The sequence below is a fragment of the Natrix helvetica genome (assembly GCF_964273705.1).
Source record: "Natrix helvetica genome assembly, chromosome: 1".
Classification (NCBI taxonomy): Eukaryota; Metazoa; Chordata; class Lepidosauria; order Squamata; family Natricidae; genus Natrix; species Natrix helvetica.
Genome location: NC_138548.1, coordinates 157,762,706 through 157,782,730, shown reverse-complemented (window position 1 = coordinate 157,782,730; position 20,025 = coordinate 157,762,706). Strand labels below are relative to the sequence as shown.

At 42.3% G+C, this 20,025-nt stretch overlaps 1 protein-coding gene across 13 annotated transcripts in view; it reads right to left on the bottom strand.

The window, feature by feature from the left end:
- SLC4A10 (solute carrier family 4 member 10) overlaps window positions 1-20,025 on the bottom strand; it is a 240,184-nt gene that overhangs the window by 55,847 nt on the left and 164,312 nt on the right. For 9 of the 13 annotated variants that reach the window (XM_081943648.1, XM_081943642.1, XM_081943641.1 and 6 more), the window contains 6 exons: window positions 19,379-19,467; window positions 17,120-17,218; window positions 6,772-6,929; window positions 2,150-2,237; window positions 1,697-1,843; window positions 789-889 (listed from right to left, as the gene is read on the bottom strand). In XM_081943648.1, the coding sequence (XP_081799774.1) occupies window positions 789-889; window positions 1,697-1,843; window positions 2,150-2,237; window positions 6,772-6,929; window positions 17,120-17,218; window positions 19,379-19,467 (682 nt within the window). The remainder of the gene's footprint in view (window positions 1-788; window positions 890-1,696; window positions 1,844-2,149; window positions 2,238-6,771; window positions 6,930-17,119; window positions 17,219-19,378; window positions 19,468-20,025) is intronic. The other 4 variants (XM_081943640.1, XM_081943651.1, XM_081943644.1 and 1 more) reach the window with 3 other exon arrangements.

The following is a 20,025-nucleotide window of genomic DNA, read 5'->3' as shown; positions in this document are numbered from 1 at the left end:
AGGTTTTCAGCATTAGCTAAGATGAACAATTTCCTATGAACTCCAAATTACTGTTATAACAATATTATATGATGTCTCAACTATCCCTATTCCTGTGTATATTTCCTATCAGTAGTAAGCATTCACAGGATGACAGCTATGGTTTGAATTTTTCTTAACTCCTTAAAAAATGTATGCACATACTGAATTTCAGTATTTTAGCAATTGAACAATTATAACAACTTTCTAAAGTGAATAGGTCAGTATTTTTTAATTTTTTATACTGGTTTTTTTCCTTAACAACATAAGGCAGCTACAGTATAATCGACCTAACAATATTTGAAATAATGGAAGTAAAATTATACATTTAATACAGAAATGAACCTTCCTTCCTTCATTAAATGGAATGGGGCTCTCAACACAAAACAGCTGCACCTGCACTTTACAAAGAAATATGTAACTGGAATTTGCCCTTTAAAGCATAGAGACTGTCATGACTCCATTTATTGCATGGCTATTTTTAATATGTTCAATGATATGCATAGTAATTGTTTGCAAGACATAAATATATATGCAGGCTAACCCAACCCATTTTAATAGGGGAAACATATTTACATAAGTATTGGTTTTAAATAAATGGGACAGCCTATTCATTTTAACCATCATTTTATATGTGCCTATCATAGTACCTATGATGAGTGCTAGATCATATTTTTTTAAAAAGAGCCTTACATGTCTTTGTATGTGTGTATATGAATGGATATTTACATATGCATGGAATCAAATAAAAATACTATCTTACTACTAACTTTCCAGTACGTTGTAATTCTGGCCCGGAATGTCCTCCAAGTGGCTCTGGATCTCCATGAGCAGCAGTTCCATTTGGTACACCTGGAATTTTACGTTTCTCCTAAATGAAAAAAATGGATGTGTCTGTTTTAAATTTGTTTTCCATTCCAAATTGTGGACTGAAAAGGTAAGTCAAGGTAAGTTAGAAATATCTAGCTTCCTTTGGTAGGCACCTTTCACAAATGAAAGTCACCAAAGTAGCTTATTTAACAGGACTTCTAGCATCTGGAGATGCCAAGCACAATCTGACTGGAAAAGTGCTACAATAAGAGCCTCCTTATCAGTTAATAACATCCTGTGAGGCTTCAGCACTAGAGAGTAAAAACTAAAAAAAGAAAAAAGGACTATATTCAGCCATCTTTCTCCTGTGGGTTTGTGGGATACCGTGTCCACCAAACCTTTTCCATTGCTGAGACTTTCAAGTACAGTGGAATACAAGTCAAGGCAGAGAAAGAGCATATTCCTGCTGATTTACTATTACGTTACAAGGACACATTACTGCCATATGTGAGCTACTGTTATACCTCTTTCTAGAATCTCTTTTATTCTATATCTACAATTTATTTATAATAGAAATAGAGTAGAGTAGAGTAGAGTAGAGTGAGTAGAGTAGAGTAGAGTAGAGTAGAGTAGAGTAGAGTAGAACAGAACAGAATCTTTATTGATTTAGTCAATAAATTCACTGATTGAAGCAGTGTTAATGGTAACATGTCTATGCAAAATCATAGGGGAAAACCTTTTGAGATGTCAATGAACTATAGGAGAGGTAAATATTGTAGAGCACTGATGATATCGTATGTAATTTTATCACAACTGGAGGAAATGGGGAATATAAATGTAAAAAATATATATATAAATAAATAAATACCTGAGAAGGAACATTTTTGGGAGGTTCTATACGAATTGTTGGGTCCCATTCTCCTGGAGGGAGAACTGTCACTTGATCAAGAAACTCATCAATTCCAGCGACCAAGTCACTGCGATCCTTAGCTTTATATGCAACATCATGAAATACCTATGGAAGAAAGAAGGAATTCCATGAGATTTTATTTCTAAGGGGGGAAATCCAAACACTGTTGTTTCTCAACAAATCATAAAAAGTATTTTCTGCTCATTTTTAGTATTATTCACTGTGATTCAAAATATTGATTTTTTAAAATCTTTCTATTTAAATGGGTCTGAAGGTTGAGCTAAGAAACGTCTAGTTATTAAACTAAAGCATTTTGGAAGAACATCATGAAACAATAAATCTTCACACAAAGCACTTTAAAGTAGGTAACTTGGCGATGGGTTTAATCAATGCCTGTGAATGGATAAGTACCTCATCTGTCATTAATGTTCCAATTGACCTGCCAATCTCATGGAACTGTTGACCTTTTCCTAAGGGTCCCAGAAGAATAAACAAAAATCTGTGAATAATAAAACACAAAAATTTCAGTTAATTTTACACAATTCTAGTATATGAACAAATACAAGTTAGAAGAAACTTAGTCTCTGTTTTAACTGCTCTTGAATTTCTATTTTGCAAATTGGAAAAAAAATCTTTTAAACATTGATATACCATTTTTTTTAAAAAAAACAAGAATATGTTATTTTTAAAGAAAATTATAAACTCTTTCCCTGGTGATGACATAATTGGAATTATTTCGTCCTCGCCTAGTTTTGGGCTCATGTATTTTTTAAAAATTAAACAGAAGTATACACATAAAAATGGTTTCCTAATGTATTATTAAGCTGTAAATGTACAAATATTGTGTGTATTGTGTATAAATATTTACAAAACATAATATTACACAAAACAAAATGAGAATCATTTCTGTTTGGGCAGGTATCTTACCATTTTTTAGAACAGTTAATGCTTGTTACGTTCTGTTTAGGGTCATCATTTAGTCCCCCCTCTCGCAGTTATGGCCTCCAGCCCTCTCAAGGGCCCACCTCGAGGACGGGTTGATTAACCCAGAGAGGTGGAGGAAGCGTTCTTTGAGAGGTTTTTTAATTAATTGTTTTTTAAAAATTGTAAGGGGTTCCAGGGATGGGGGGGTGGACCAGGTCAGGAGTGATGGTAGAGCCAGGCGATTAGGTGTGGTCGAAAGAGGAGGGAGCAGAGCGGGGGAGGAGACAGAAGACAGCATTCCATTACAGGGCTCTCTGATATCAACGGTCATGGGGAGGGGCAGGTGCGAGGACAGATTAAGAACTCATAGTCGGTTGGGAGACCGGGGGTGCTGGTTATACCCGGTCACTTGTACCAACCCCCGCATACTAGGTGGTCAGGATCTACAGACCCAGGGCCTGAGACTGTTGTTATGCAATGCAAGGTCCGTTGTTAACAAGGCCCCCCTCATCAGCGATCTAATTCTGGAGGGGGAGCCGGACCTCGCAGGAATAACTGAGACCTGGTTGGGTCACGAGGGAGGTCTCCCCCTCGTGGAAATGTGCCCGCCAGGTTATCGAGCATTTCACCAGCCTCGGGCCCAGGGAAGGGGCGGTGGGGTAGCAGTGATTATCCGGGAAGACTTAGAGCCGAGAGAGTTCACTGTGCCACAGACATCCGGGTGTGAGTCCCTTGTCGTGAGATGGGGCCCAGGGAGGCAGTGGGGCCTGCTGATAGTGTACCTGGCTCCTCGCTATACATCAGCGGCCCTGCCTGAACTCCTCGAGCTGATCGCATCGGTGGTGGTTGAGACCCCCAAACTTTTAGTGATGGGGGATTTCAACTTGCCGTCGATGGGAGAAGCGTCTGAGGGGGTTCGGGAGTTCATGGCTTCCATGACAGCCATGGACCTGACCCAATTAATTCAGGGCCCTACCCATGAAGGGGGCCACACATTGGACCTTGTTTTTGTCTCTGGCCAGTGGATGAGTGATCTGGGAATAGGGGATTTAACTATCACTCCCCTGTCATGGTCGGATCACTCACTTCTCCTACTTGACTTCCCTGGTGCTACCCCCCGTTGCGGGGAGGCGGAGCCAGAAGGCATTAGATGGTTTCGCCCCAAGCGCCTGATGGAACCGGATAAGTTCCAGACGGAGCTTGGGCCACCTCCTGTAGACCTGACCCACCCCCAGGTGGAGGACCTGGTAGCCGCATGGAATAGTGCGACTGCCGGGGCCCTTGACCGGGTGGCGCCTTTGCGGCCTCTCCTGCGGCAACGAACCACCCTGGCTCCTTGGTTTACCGAGGAGCTAAGGGTGATGAAACGCCGCAAGAGACGCCTAGAGAGTCGTTGGAGATCCTCCCGCTCCGAATTTGACCGAGCACAGGCACGAACCTACTTAAGGACGTACCTTGTGGCATTAAGAGCGGCCAAACGTCACCATTGTGCCGCTCTTATTGCGTCTGCAGATAACCGCCCTGCTGCCCTGTTCCGGGTGACCCGCTCCCTCTTGTTTCAGAGGCCACGGGAAGCCCCTTTACAAGGCAGAGCAGAGGAGTTTGGGAAATATCTGCAGGACAAAGTCGCTCAAATCCGGATGGGATGGGTCCCTTTCAGTGGCCCAGTGGAGACGCCCGTGGCGAGTCTTGAGAGACCATTCTGGGAGGAGTTTGACTCGGTTGCCATCGAGGATTTGGACAAGTTACGTGGACGTCTGCGACCTACCACATGTTTATTGGACCCGTGCCCCTCCTGGCTTGTACTGGCATCCTGGGAGGTTACACGCGACTGGCTCCTGGGCCTAGTGAACGCTTTGTTGGGCGAGGGGTCTCTGCCGGCCGCCTTGAAAGAGGTGGTGGTGAGACCCCTACTCAAGAAGCCTTCCCTGGACCCAACGGAGCTAGCTAATTATCGTCCAGTCTCCAACCTTCCCTTTTTAGCGAAGGTTGTAGAGAGTGTGGTGGCCCAACAGTTTCCACGTCACTTGGAGGAGAATGATTATCTAGACCCGCGCCAGTCCGGCTTCTGACCTGGGCACAGCACGGAGACGGCCTTGGTCGCGTTGGTTGATGATCTCTGGAGGGCCAGAGATAGGGGTTGTTCCTCTGTCCTGGTCCTATTAGATCTCTCGGCGGCTTTCGATACCATCGACCATGGTATCCTGTTGCACCGGCTATGGGGGTTGGGAGTCAGGGGCACCGTTTTACGGTGGTTCGGCTCCTACCTCTCCGGCCGGACGCAACGTGCGTTGGCAGGGGAGCAGAGATCGACCCTGAGCCCCCTCACTTGCGGGGTGCCACAGGGGTCGGTTCTCTCGCCACTCCTGTTTAACACATACATGAAACCGCTGGGCGAGATCATCCGTGGCTTTGGGGTGGGATACCATCTGTATGCTGATGACACTCAGCTGTACATCTCCACCCCGAACCACCCCAACGAGGCCGTCGAAATGATGTCCCGGTGCTTGGAAGCCGTACGGGTCTGGATGGATGACAACCGACTTAAACTCAACCCCTCCAAGACGGAGTGGCTGTGGCTTCCGGCCCCCCGGTTCAACCAGTTGCTTCCATCTCTGGCCATTGGGGGCGAACAACTGGCCCCCATGGAGCAGGCGTGCAATTTGGGCGTCCTCCTGGATGCCCAGCTGTCCATGGATGACCATGTAACAGCTGTGGCAAGGGGGGCGTTCCACCAGGTCCGCCTGGTGCGCCAATTGCGCCCCTTATTGGACCGGGATGCCTTGCGCACAGTCACCCATGTGCTAGTGACGTCTCGCCTGGACTACTGCAATGCTCTCTACATGGGGCTTCCCTTGAGATGCACTCGGAGACTACAGTTGGTTCAGAATGCGGCTGCGCGGGTGATTATGGGGAGGACTAGATTCTCCCATGTAACACCTCTCCTGCGCGAGCTGCACTGGCTTCCTGTGGTCTATCGGGTGCGTTTCAAGGTTTTGATTACGATCTTTAAAGCGCTCCATGGCATAGGACCTGGTTATTTGCGGGATCGCATCCTGCCCCATACATCCCTACGACCAATCCGCTCACACAGAGAGGGACTTCTCCGGGTGCCGTCCGCTAAACAGTGTCGGGGGGCGACACCCAGGAGCAGGGCCTTCTCTGTGATGGGCCCAGCCCTGTGGAATGACCTCCCCCTTGACATCAGGATTACTTCCGATCTCCGCTCCTTCCGTGTAAAGCTCAAGACCCACCTCTTTCAATTATCTGGCCTGGCTCAACCGTAGTTTATCCTCCTCCTCACAGTTCTTTTTAAATTGTATTTTATCATGGGATATTTTAATGGCTAATTTTAATTTTCTATTATTATTATTAATGTGATATATGTTTGATCACTACCTCCTCCATGTATGTATATGTATGTATATGTGTGTGTCTGTATGTCTATATGTATGTATGTATATTTTTATTGTACGCCGCCCCGAGTCCCTTGCGGAGAGGGAGCGGCTAACAAATTAAAAATTTGAATTTGAATGAACTTCCTCCCAGCTTTCTATAAGCAGATTTCCTGTTAATCATGAATACAAAACCAATTTTTCTATCAAATTTAAATGAAAATTGTCATTCAAACTCATAGAATTTTCACATATGGATTTAAATTTTTAAAATTGTAAAAAGAGAAAGAGGATAGCCTGTGAAATTTAGACCTTCTTCTGACTTTATTGCAGGGCATTAAAAAGCTGCAATTTTATATAAAGTTTGAGACAACTTAATCTTCAAAGTAAAATTGTGCACACATCATACAGTACTCGATGGTGGTTGTCAATTCCTTCTTATGTCATGGATGGATGGATGGAATACATTTTGGCTACAGCTGTTTGTTATAAAAATCAAGATTTTTGTTAAACTAATCATCAATGATATTGTCCAATTTGGGTAGTGAGGTGGTCTTCACAAATGCTGCTCTGTAGCAATATATAATCCTTAATATTATTTAGAGCAGTCTTCCTTATTCCTTAGCTGGCCCTTATTCTTTTTATCTGTGAGCTGCAGGATTGAAACCAAGCTGGAATAATTGCATTTCTTTCTTAGCAATGGTTATAAATTACCTTGATGGGATTGGAACTTCTGTCAATCCTGAGAGCAACATAGCAGGAGACAATCTAACAAAAGCGACTACAGCACGGTCCAAGAATTCAAGCTCACCAACCAAAATGTTTGAGGCTTCAGCTCCAGGAGGGATTTTTTTCATGAAATGCAGGTCAACCTGATCATTAAAAAAAGGTATACAAGAAAAAGAAGGATGGGAGGTGGACTGAGAGAACTAACAGATATGAAGATTTCTAACATTTCATTTCACTGACACATTGATACATCATGGATCGTTAACCACAGGATAAGTTAGCATAAACATGTATTAGTGGAGGTACAAAATCTGAAAAATTAATTGAAGTTATCAATCAATAAAAACTTCAATTGTGGGTTTATAAGACTTGGCAGTTAATTGAACAATTAATGCTCATATTTGTGTTCTAGATATAATCTAACTGCAAATGGTATCTTAGTCATATTGATACCTTATAAAAGGCTAATATTCCTGGTATTGTGCAAAGTCTATTTAGGGTTGCTAATTCTAGAACTCTTGAAAAGGCAACTTAAGAATTCCAATCCAAATAATCTTCAATTAATGAGTTAATGAATTTCTTCAACATGATTCATTTCAATAGGGTCAAGAGCTGACCATTTTTTTAAAAAATTGGAATCATTCATGCTTACTGACAAAAGTAGTAGTCATTTTTACTTCCATTTAAAATTTTAAATAAATTTATGAATGAAAATGAGATTGTGGTTCTGCTTTACAAAATTGACAATGGTTTTATTATTGCTAATGAAAAACAGCACATTTTATATGAAAGGTGTTGCAATGTGACAGTTCTGCCATGATCCAAAAATGAGCCAGGTGGCTCACACTGGAACCTCATGAGTCATTTCCATGGGAATCAAGAAAAATACACTCAGTGTCCCCATCTACTGCTCACACAACCACAATTATTGTTCCATAGACTGTGCCTATGCCTCAACAGCAATTCCTGCCCACTGTAAAATGCAACATGACTGGCAGCTGCTGCTATACATAAAGCATCCAATGAAGTTTTCCTTTTACAGAATAGGGCATTAGAATAGTGTTTCCCAATCTAGACAACTTCCATGGATTTCCATTCTACAGAATTTTTAGCAATGGCATGTGGTGGGGAATTCTGGGAGTTCAAGTCCACACTTTAGGGAGTTGTCAAGATTGGGAAACACTCCTGTTAGGAGCCAATGGCTCAACACAGTGTTTGCTCAGGTGCTCCATTGTCACAAAACCAACAATACTGTTAAAAGTTCAACACATCATGCTTGCATTGTTAAACTTCACTACTTTAAATTGTGTACAGATGTTACTGTAACAAAATGTTCTTCATTATGTTACCTACAAAGCCTCATTGTGAGGAAAAGTCTTTCCTCAATAGGATGCATAGATTCCACAGGAGTCCTCCACTGCTTTATTGAGACACAGTTACACTGTTAGTGTCAAGCATAATGGATCTCTCATTAGATTATATTGGCCAAGGTACTTGCAAAGATAGTAAGCAACCAGTTGAAAGACTTCTAATCTTTCTCTCTCCAGAAGCCATTATTATTGAAATCAAGGTTGCATTAGCTTTCTGAGAAAACAAGGATTTGTAAACAAAAGGAAAGAAAGAGCAGCATTATAGTAGAACAGTTACCTACTAATTGCACTGAATTTCTTGTTGCCCCCAAATCCAGTGTGAGAAAGCTTAGGAGCATTATTTAACGTAAGAACAGCAACCAGAAAAACGATTTCATAACTATGTGGGCTGGGGTTGAAAAGGGTCGTGTTAGCTTTTTGAGAAAGTACGGAGGAATGCTATACACGCAAAGAGAGTGCAGCCTTACAGTACGGCAATTTGTGATTAACTGTATTCAAATTCCTGCTGTGCCAAAGATTCACTAAATAATACCACTGAGAAAAATAAAAAGAAAGGTGCAGCTAATGCTGGGTGTGTCAATACATGTATTGTGCTTAGGCAAATACAAAAATAAGGAATCAACAGAATTATAGCAAAAGCTCTCTCTCTCTCTTCCCAGGCCTTCCTTTATGTGGGCATAGTTATGATACGGCCTAGGTACTAGCTTGATACAGTGGTTTTATTATAGTCCACAATCATGAAAATAACATTCTACAACCACAAGTTCTTTTTCTTTCCAATACTAGTTTAATATGCTTAAATAGAATTTCTCTTGAATTATTAGAAATTATTGTAACATGTATGCAACTATACAACAACAACAACAATAATAATAATAATAATAATAACAACAACAACAACAACAATAACAATAACAATAACAATAACAATAACAATAATAATAGAACACAAGCCCCAAATGACTGAGGATATTGCAGATAGCCTTGAAAAACCAAATAAAACATTAAATGGGCTAAATCTCAGAAAATTTGCCAAATCTTATAAGATTTTACCATCCTTTTCCACAAATCACACAAGATTTCAGGGTGAAACGCCATCTGTTATCACGCACAATCTTTCCAACAAGCCTTTAGGGTGATCTTTGAAACTGACAATGCAAAGATCCACATGAAGAAATGGTTCCGAGTTGCTACTCTTATTCGTAAAATTATTGAAAAGCATTTTTCTCTCTCTTTGATTTGTGTCATTTACTTCATGTTAACAGTTAACTGTCTGATGTTCACAAACATATTTTATTTGTGTTCTTCCCATAATACCTTTCTAAATGTTATGAAGAGTAATTCACAAAACAACATGTTCAAATTGATATCACAGCTTCATATTCTGAGAATTTCAAATTACTGCGTTTCTCTCCCATTTGCTTTCCCATTACCAATCTAAACACAAAAACAGTGACCAAATCCAATATAAACTGTTAAAGTGACCATTTTAATGTCTATCTCGCAGCCATCTGTCAGTAGCAATGTGCAGTGTGTCTTCAATAGTGTTTACAAAGTTGTTTTCTTGCAAATGGCTCTGGCACATGGACAGAATTTAAGCGCCATGGCGTTGTCTGTGTTATGAAATCATTTTCAAAACTTTTAACATCTCCAAAAATTAAGCCCAGAGTTCTTTTTTTTTGTTGTTGTTGCTTTGCCATCTTATTTACATATTTCTTGTGGAATAATAATTTAAATCTACATATTTATCTGGTACCGAGGAATTATTACTGATTGCTTGAAATGGAATAGTTCTTTTAAGGGAGGACTACTTCACAGATGGGAGAAAGAATATGCACATGCTTGGAAGGATTTGAATTACTTTTGATGGCAGGATTGTAATTGAGCCCTCATACAAAGCAGCAAAGATGAAGCTAAGCCAAGACCTATTAGTAGGTGGCTTTTGTGCATCGATAAACTGTCCTTCCTCTCATCCCCAATCTCATTTCCACTGATCATCAACATGGCTTAGGACACCTGCTCAAGTCAAATAAACCCAAAGGGCTGGGAGTTTACGAAGCAAGTATTCTACACAACTCCAACTCAGTTAATCAATTGTTGCCATCAAATAGATTGGCCAATAAAACAGTAGAGGTCACCTAATGCATTATGTGATGCCTCCTGGCAGTTTTAGATATATATATAAAAAATCAATTAATTTGCAACACGTTGTTCACCACATCTAGAAATAATTGGCCAGCAAAAGACATCGATCTTGACAATCCATTAATTGGAGTTATGATCATGTTGTCATGTAGTCCTGCAGATCAGGCTAGAGCTTCATAATGACTTGCAAGAAACCTTGGGTCCATTAATTCTCAGGCTTAGGGTGGCTTTTCAAGCACAAATGGGGGTGAAGCATGAAAAGGCACATAACGCAAATGTTAGATACTTGCTCTAGCTACAGGGGTTTCCACCAAGGTCCTCTGTTCCGGCAGGAGCAGAGGTTTAATCCTATTGGTCAAAGGGTCTGACAGCTCCCTATAAAAGGGGTGCTGTCAGACTCAACCTTCACTGGATTGTTCTCACTTGTTGTACTTAATAAAGAGCTGTTGTTACCGTTAAGCCTGTGTGTGCCTATCCATTACTCAATCTAACACTGACGATGAAGGTGGGATTGGAAGGCAACTAGGCGAACCGAAAAGAGCGTAGCAATCCAGCAAGTACATCCAGCCAGGAGCTCAGTGCAGCTTCAAGTGGCCATTTTTGAACAGCAAACTTAAAATGCCCTCTGAACACAAAATGGCCATGTATGCCCCACCGACTCTGTATAACCCAGTCACCGAGCACCGGAACTCGTACATGCTACGATTTGACTGCTTCCTCAAGGCAAACAACTTCATGGGCCTTTCTGAAGGTTGCAAGAAGAACATGTTCCTCGGGTACTGTGGCCGGGAAGTGTTCGAGACGGCGAAAGACCTCTCTGAGCCAAAACCACTACAATCAGTCGCCTGGTCCGTGCTTTAGCAGACACTAAGGACCCACTATGTGCCCAAGCCCTCCAAGCAAGTTCGCCGGCATGAATTTAACATCAGAAACCAGAAGGAGGGCGAGTCAACTAACGAATACGTTACGGCGCTCCGCAAGGCCGTGCATACTGCAAATTCCAAGACCTGGACGAGCTGATTCTGGACCGCATAATTTGCGGCGTATGGGATATTAACCTACAGTGGAGGTTACTCGCTAAATCTAACCTTACTCTACAGATCACCTTGGACGAAGCCAGGGTATCCGAATCATCCGTCAAATCTACTGAGACTCTGCAGCGCCAAAGTGCTCCACAATACGCGCGAAAGAGTACATGTGTACATCGCGAGGCTGCCGAGCCCGAGAGCTCAGAAGGCAAAGAAGATGACAGCTGCCGCATGCGCAGTAGCCGCATCCAACCACCGTGCAAATTCAAACCGCGTCTCCTGCTTTATGCTAGCTGCGGAGGAGACCATGTCAGATTGGCTTGCTGTTTCTGCGACGCAACCTGCCAGCTCTGTGAGCGAAAGGGGCACATCGCCAAGGTGTTCCAGAGCAAGTTCCCTGCCACTGCCTGGCAGCCTAGAAGCGCACCAAACTGCCAACAGAGGCCCAGCCAAGGGGCCTGGCAGAAGCCACCATGGTGCTCAGAGGGCGACAATAGAGTCACCTACCACACGTCAATTGGCCAAGTCTGCACCAGGGGGCCAAAAAAGCTGAAGGTCACAATCCTCATCAAGGACTCCCCATGTGATATGGAGATGGTCATCACTGACCATCATACCATGGTCTACCCTAAAGCAGGCTATCCCTAGCCTAATGAAGCAGTATTTTCGCACCCCTGACATCCGCCTATGTGATTACAGGGAAACCGGGTCCCCATCGTGGGCCAAGGTACCTTCCAGGTGAAGTTTAAGCAGTTCAGCAGGAAACTCCCAGTGACAGTGGTCAGCGGCAACCTGCAGAGCCTCCTAGGGCTAGATTGGTTCCAAGCCCTGGGCCTAGAAGTGACCGGTATCAACGCCTTGAAAGACGATGGCGCTGAAGCCATCTTTAAGGAGTTCAAGGATGTCTTCGGCACCAGTCTGGGTAAGTATGTGGGGACTCCAATTTCCTTTAGTTTGGACCCCAACATAGCCCCAATAAGGCTAAAACCCAGGAAAATACCTTTTGCTCTCCGCCCCAAAATTGACAGGGAAATTGACAAGCTCACAGGCCAGGGAATCCTAGAGCTGGTCGATCACACATGCTGGGAGACCCCTATAGTGACAGCTGTCAAATCTGATGGGTCTGTCCACATCTGCACAGACTACAAGTGCACAATAAATAAAGCGCTACAACAAAGCGCCTACCCTGTACCCATTGTACAGCACCTCCTTCATTCATTAGGCCCCGGAAAAGTTTTTGCTAAATTGGACATGGCACAGGCATACCAACAATTGCCTGTAGATGGCGCTATGGTGGAGGACCAAACCATTGTGACGCACAGAGGTGCGTTCAAATGTCACCGCCTGCAATTCGGCATTAGTATCGTCTCTGGACTGTTCCAAAGCGTCATGGAACAGCTTTTGCAGGTGATTCCAGGAGTCGGCCCCTATTTCGACGACATCTTGGTATTGGCTGCAAACGAGGCGCAACTTCTAAAATGTGTATGAACAATTTTGGCTCGAATTAGAAAGATTATTGTTCTCCATAAGCTTGAGATAAACAGGAGAAGAATTGAATCTGCCATTCGGAAGTTAGAACCTGGTTTTTTTCTTTCTCTTTGAAACATTGTTTCCGATTCCACTGACGCTGTAACAAGAGCTTTGCAGTTTTGTAGCTTTGGAGCTTTGCAGCTTATCTTGTGCAATTCGATAAGAAGCCTAGCCAAGGGCAGAGTTGCCTTTTTTAAAACACTTTTGGCAAGGGAAGGGAATTTTTTTTCTCCCCCTTGCTTTTTTTTAATTTGGAAACATGTATGAGGGAAAACTGAGTCTTCAAGATTTGTTGACTGAAATTCAAAAGTTATCTGAGAGTTTTGATAAGAAATTGGATAAACTACTATTAATAAGAGAATTGACGCAACAACTGGCTAAAGAGATACGGTTGTTTTGTTACTGGAAAGACACAGGTTGACAATGAATGCTGATAATTAAAAACTTAGTTAATCTTTGGTGATTAATAAGTAGGATTTTGTAGATGCTTATAGAATGTTTTTGTTTTTAAAATGTTTATTCGTTAACAGATAATCCACTATGATAATAATAGTGAAATAATAACTTTAATTAGTGAAAACAATTTGGATATAAACTGCAAATTGGGACCTGGGAAAAATATTTATTAATTTTACTAATACTTTTTTGTTTGGATTTTGTTATAAAGATGTAGTCTCTCCTGGGTACTTATAAATTCTACTAATAAATCTTTGTCTAGTTTATTATAAAGATGTTAGATAACTACAATAACAATAACGAAATGTTAATGGATAATGTTTAATGATTTTATATGTGTTGGTATTGCTGAAAGTAATTGTATATAAGCATGAGGTTTACAGAAACAGCTAATGAATGCCAGTATGTGGTTGTGTCTTTAAATATAAATGATTCTAGATGAAAGCACATTTAAACAATTATAGTTAAATGAGAATGATGGTACATTGATGGTAAAATACATAAAGATTTTTGATTTAAAATGTACAATCCAATATGAACAAAATATAAAGAATGATTGTGGTAGTAACGCACGAAATTTATTTGTAACCAATTGACATGCTTTCTGAAAGATGTAATGAAGAATGATTTTTTGGTGTGTTTTTTGTTTAATTAAAACAATAAAAAAAATTTAAAAAAAAGAAACAAAGGCCTTCGTCTCAAAAAAAGAGAAATGCCAAATTAACGTGCCAAGGGTTGAATTCTTAGCGTACCTGATCGATGGCTCTGGGATTCACCCAACCACAGAAAAAAATCAAAGCAATTCAGGAAGCCCCCACAACTCGCAATCAAACCGAGCTGCAGCCGTTCCTCGGGCTCCTTAATTTTTACAGTGCCTTTCTTAAACAGAAAGCCACTGTTGCTGAGCCCTTACACCGTCTCCTGGCTAAGAAGGTGAAGTGGTCCTGGAGCAAAGCCGAGGCTGCCACATTTGCCGCAGTAAAACGACTCCTGTCGGTGGATTCCTTCCTGGTGCAGTACAGCCAGACCCTGCCGTTGGTGCTGACCTGCGATGCTTCCCCATTCGGCATCAGCGTCGTCCTCAGCCACCACATGCCCAATGGAACCAAAGCCCCTATTACATTTTACTCCAGGACCTTGTCCGCTGCAGAGCAGAACTACAGCCAGCTGGACCGTGAGGCTTTGGCTGCAGTGGCCAGAGTAAAGAGGTTCCATGAATATCTATATGGTGGGGACTTCGAACTGGTTACAGACCACAAGCCGTTGTTGGGCTTACTGGCTGGTGATCAACCTATCCCAGTGTCATTATCATCCCACATGACCAGATGGATCATCTTCCTAGCTACCTTCTCCTACTGTCTTATCCACTTTGGGGCACGCTGATGCTCTCAGCTGCTGCCTGCTGCCTGAACTTTTCGCTAACCCTACCCCCAAGACGCCAGTCCTCCTCATTGACTGCCTGGAGACTGGGCCTGTCTCGTCCAGTGACGTTGCCCGTCACTCTGCAAAGGACTCCACCATCAAGCAAATTTTGAACTAGGTGTGGAGGGGGTGGCCCAAGGGGCCTATTGGGGCTGATTTCAAAATATATTTTGCCAAACGCGATGGGTTATCGGTTGTAAATGGCTGTCTACTGTGGGGGGACCGGGTTGTTGTTCCACCCAAACTGTGCATTGCAGTATTAGAGGCTTTACACGTAGGGCATCCTGGAATTGTCAGGATGAAATCTTTGGCTAGGAGTTATGTGTGATGGCCTAACATGGACAGGGAGATCGAAGAATGGGTGGCTACCTGCACACCGTGCTAGGAGTCCAGACCAGCTCCCCCAGAGGCGCCCGCTAAGGAGTGGGAACGACCTCAAACACCATGGTCTAGGGTGCACATTGACTTTGCTGGCCCAGTTCACGGCCAGACATTTTTCGTAGTTGTGGACGCCTACTCGAAATGGTTAGAGGTAGTCCTGATGACCTCCACTACGGCAGAAGCGGTCATCAAGGTGCTACAGAGACTTTTCTCCACGCACGGCCTGCCTGACGTCTTGGTCTCTGACAATGGGCCCCAATTCACGGCCGTGCAATTTGAGACCTTCCTAGCAGCTCAGGGAATCAGGCATGCCCTGGTCGTGCCATTCCATCCAGCCTCCAATGGTCAGGTGGAGAGAATGGTGAGATCTGCAAAAGAGGCCCTCTCTAGGATGGGCCCGGGAGATTGGCAAACATGGGTTGACCACTATTTGCTAATTCAGCACATCACACCCAGTGCCACTACAGGGTGAAGCCCCTCTGAGCTTCTCATGGGTGGCTAAGGTCCCACTTAGACTGGCTACACCCCAATTATTCTGCCTCATCGCCCCCAGACTCCACAAGCAAGAATCGGGCTTTTAGCATAGGGGATTCAGTATACGCCCACAACTACACCAGGGGAATTCTGTGGATTCCTGCCACAGTGATAGGCATCACCGGCCCTCACTCTTACCTCCTAGAGCTCGAGGACGGTAGGAATTAGAGAAGGCATATTGACCAACTCCGTGGCCGCCTCTCCAACTCCACTCTTAGACAACCAGAGGTAACTCCTGCATGAGTTAGCCAAAGCCCTACCCAAATGGAGCAAACACTCCTTCCACAGCCAGCTCAAGCCCGAGGGTACCAGGAAACCTATCTGGTTTTGTTACAGGCCCGCAGCAAGCTCCGTGCGATTCCTGGTGATTTAATGGACACACACATGTAGTTTCCTTGACTGCAATATGGAAGTTGTTCACCACCACATGTGGTATTTAGCTGGTTAGGACCGGTTCTAGTGAACCGGTAATGGAAATTTTGAGAAGTTCAGAGAACCAGCAAATACCACCTCTGGTTGGCCCCGCCCTCCCAACCCCACCATTTCCTGTCCTATATTCCCTTGTTTTTTAGCTCAGCTGATTTGCATGGCAGAGAGGATTGCCCCGCCTCAGCTGAGCTAAACAACAGTTCAGCTCACCAATGCTGCTACTGAGTGCTGCGCGTGTGCATGAAGTACACTCTCATAGAACCGGTAGGAAAAGATTTGGAATCCCACCGCTCTTCACTGCCTCCTCCTTCTGGGATGCCCATCACCATAGAGTTTTCTGGTAGACTGTCATCCAAATATCACCCAGGTTTGAACCTGCTTAGCTTCCAGGACCAGGCAAGGTTGAGGGGGGGAGGAAGCTATAGTTTTGGGTAATACTGTTATGCTGAAGCACAGATGAACACAATGCCTGTCAGGGCACTTCCTTTTTGGATCTGATTTTGGGGAGCTTATTCTAGGCTACAGTCCTATATCAACTTACCTGACAGTAACCTTCGCTGAATTCAATGGAAATTCCTATACATAATTATACTACTTTGGAAATATTAAAGGTAGTTTTGCTGGGAAAATGACTGTGTTTTTCTGGGTTTGCGTGTGTATGAAATAAATTTATACCTTCCATTTCTTTAAAAAATACTTTGTATATTTGAAGGTTACAAGGACAATCTTCAAATGAAATGAAGGATGGCAGGACTATTGATGTTTAAAATGTTCAATACATGCATCTAGAGTAGCTTTCCCCATCCTGGTACCCTCCGTAAAGATTGGACTACATCCTATCTTCCTCAGAAGGAAGCCTGTTCACTGCTGGGAGGAAGATGCATGGTCCAGGGAGAGCCAGACCAAGGAAGGCTGATCTAGAACTTCTGGAATTTCTGCCAACTGCACTGACAAAACACAGCATTGAACTGGTACTAACATTTAGCAAGAGATGCTGCTTGCAATCACCATAGAAAGATAGCCAGAGTGGATCCTCACCTCTCTCTCTCTCTCTTCCTGATGAAGGTGTCCTTTTTCATTTCTCTGTTTCATCCCAAATAGACTAGTGTTATGCCCTTTTTGCTGGTCTCCTAGTCCCTGCACGCACAATTAACAGACTTCAGCTGGTTCAAAAGGCTGCTTCTCATATTCTGCCTGGCACCAGATGGAGCAAGCACATAACTAGAACTGGCTCAGCCACACTGACTGGATGTCACATTCAACAACAAGTCAAGGCACTGTTGGCATCAATTTCCTTAGAAGAGAAACTCAGTTAAAGATACCCACGTTAATCCTCCCCCTGCCCCACTTGGTTCAGCTGAGGCCAACTGCTGTGGCTAGAGATTTGTCGAACCAAAGCCTAATACAGCCGATTTGGTGACACAACACCCCTTTAGGTAATTTTTAACTACCGATTGGTTATATAATATTCCCAATAAATTCACGTTTTCCCTTTCAGTTCTTTTGGACAGCCATGCTGCTTGTCACAATTTACAGTGAGCAATGAAGTATCACAACATAATCATAAAACCTGAGATTTTGTACATGTTTAAAAATAGTTTTTATATTGCCAAAGGGTAAATGTCACAGAATATATTAGGACCAATATAAATCTGAACACTAAGGCAGCAGAAGAGTCTTTCCCAATTTTCTAATTTAACAGGAGACTATCTCCACAAATACTCTGAAAATGAAACACAGAAACGATGGTTTGGCTGTGGCTAAATATTTGGGGTATATTTTACTGGTCTAACTATGTAAGTTATGGGATAAGAATAAGTTATGGGGAGGCATCTTAATGGCTGGTCTAATTGCTCCTTTAGAAAAGCTGACTTTAGGGGTAAAAACTTGGCAGAAGTCAGAAAGGAAAAAGCACACTGAGCTCATTGCCCTGTTATTGCCTTGTATTTTTCAATTAACACCTGGAAGAGAGAGGCTGTTTAGACAAGCTAGCTTTTCCTATTTACTCTTACAAATTGTGACATAACAAAACTTTTTGCTCTAACCTCAATCAAATAATTATTTCTCTCTTTTGTCATAGCAGGGGCCCAGTACCTGCTGGATACTTAATCTTCATTAATATCTAAACTTCTTTTGCTGATGCCTAACCTAAGCAATTTTGGGATGGAAGGAGAAAGAAAGGTTGCAAGGCTTGGCCAATGAAAGCATCTCCTTTGTGAGTCAAAACCCAGAGACCATTTTCACCATTTGGGCTCATCTGATTGGGGCAGATCCCCCTGTGCTGTGAGTATATTCAGGGACAATTTAATAAATTTTCTTCAAAGTTTGTCGCCATACTGGCATCTCCCTTGATGTTATAGTTCTTTGGCTCTGTCCTGCAAATCCTAAATTAAACATTGACCAACAAATTAGTGACAACGTTTCTTTTCTAGCAAGTTAAATTATGGTTCTCTTTCCTTAGCTTATAAATAAGCTTATAAATTGCTTATAAATACTGATAAATAGCTCTTCTGCATTTCAGGCAGAATCTTTTCCAGCTTTCCTTAGAAATGGCTAAATTGAATCAAGTCCTCATGTATGCAATGCAGGGAGTTTATATTCTGGATTGATAGTTTATTAATAACCATCAGCTGTCAATGAACAAAATATTCAGGAAGTTCAATGTGTTAAGATTTACTGTAGAGAGGAGTGTCCAACCTTGGCAACTTTAAGGCTTGTGGACTTTAATTCCCCAGCCAGCTTAGGTGGCTAGGGAATTCTGGGAGCTGAAGTCCACAGGTCTTAAAGTTACCAAGGTTGGACACCTCCGCTGTAGAGCTTTTATTAAGGGACTTCCAGGATATTGCTGCCAAATTTCATGGTTGAAATCACACAGAACAATTTTTATACCTTAATATTGTAGTGACAGTATGGAAAGGATGAGTGAGTCAATCAGCATTCTACTGCCTTAAGCCTTAAATATATTGTAACCACGTTTCATTTTCAGAGATGGGAAATGCTTGAGAATGCTACCACATCATTTCAAAGATCTTTCGGTTCAGATACTGAAACGTAGCTTTTCATCTCTTCTAAAGTTTAATGATGTCTTCACAGTGATATGGAATGAAATGAACCATTTTTTTTAAAAAGGATCCTTTGTTTTAAATGGTTAAATGTATCCCACTCCATTTATTTACATAAAATGCATGTAGTATGAGACAACGGCCAATTATAATTCATTACACTGAAATGAAACATGCTTTACTGCCAGAACTAAGCTGTACTCTTACCATTCCAATATTCAGGTTACAATCTTACCTTACTAAAGTCAACAGTGCTGTTTTCTCGGCTGACATCATTTTTGGTTTCAATGGTTGGCGCAGACTGTGGGGAAACAATCTGACCTGCTGGAAAAAATTGTTATTACAGAATACTAACACTTTTCTGTATTGTTGTTATAAAACAGTCAATCAAGATAAAAAAGTAAATTCTCCCTTGAGTCAGCCCTGAGTCCAGTGAACCTCAGAGAAGGGGTTGCAGTTTGCTTGGTAATAGTAGATAAATAATGATTTTAAAAATATCAGTCTATAGTGCTGGATTTCTCAGTCTAGTCTCACATTCAAATAACAATCAGGGCAAATGCCACTTAGCTTTTTTTTCAAATTGGTTGAAGCTTTGCTAGGTTCTACCACCTGAAAGGGCCTTCTGCTGAAGAGACATTTAAATAAAAGATTCATATACGTCGTATCTATATACAAAACATTTTATGTTGCAAAGTACAGGCTATTACTACATATATAAGTAATACATTTTCTTGATCATGACTTACTGAAAATAAATAGGGCCAACTGAATAAAAAGTTTTTGACTATTTGCAATATGCAGCACTGCTAAAGCCATTACTTTATTGATTTACTAAAGCTCATGACTCAACTTGCATTTAAATAGTGAATGTGAAATTGGTTG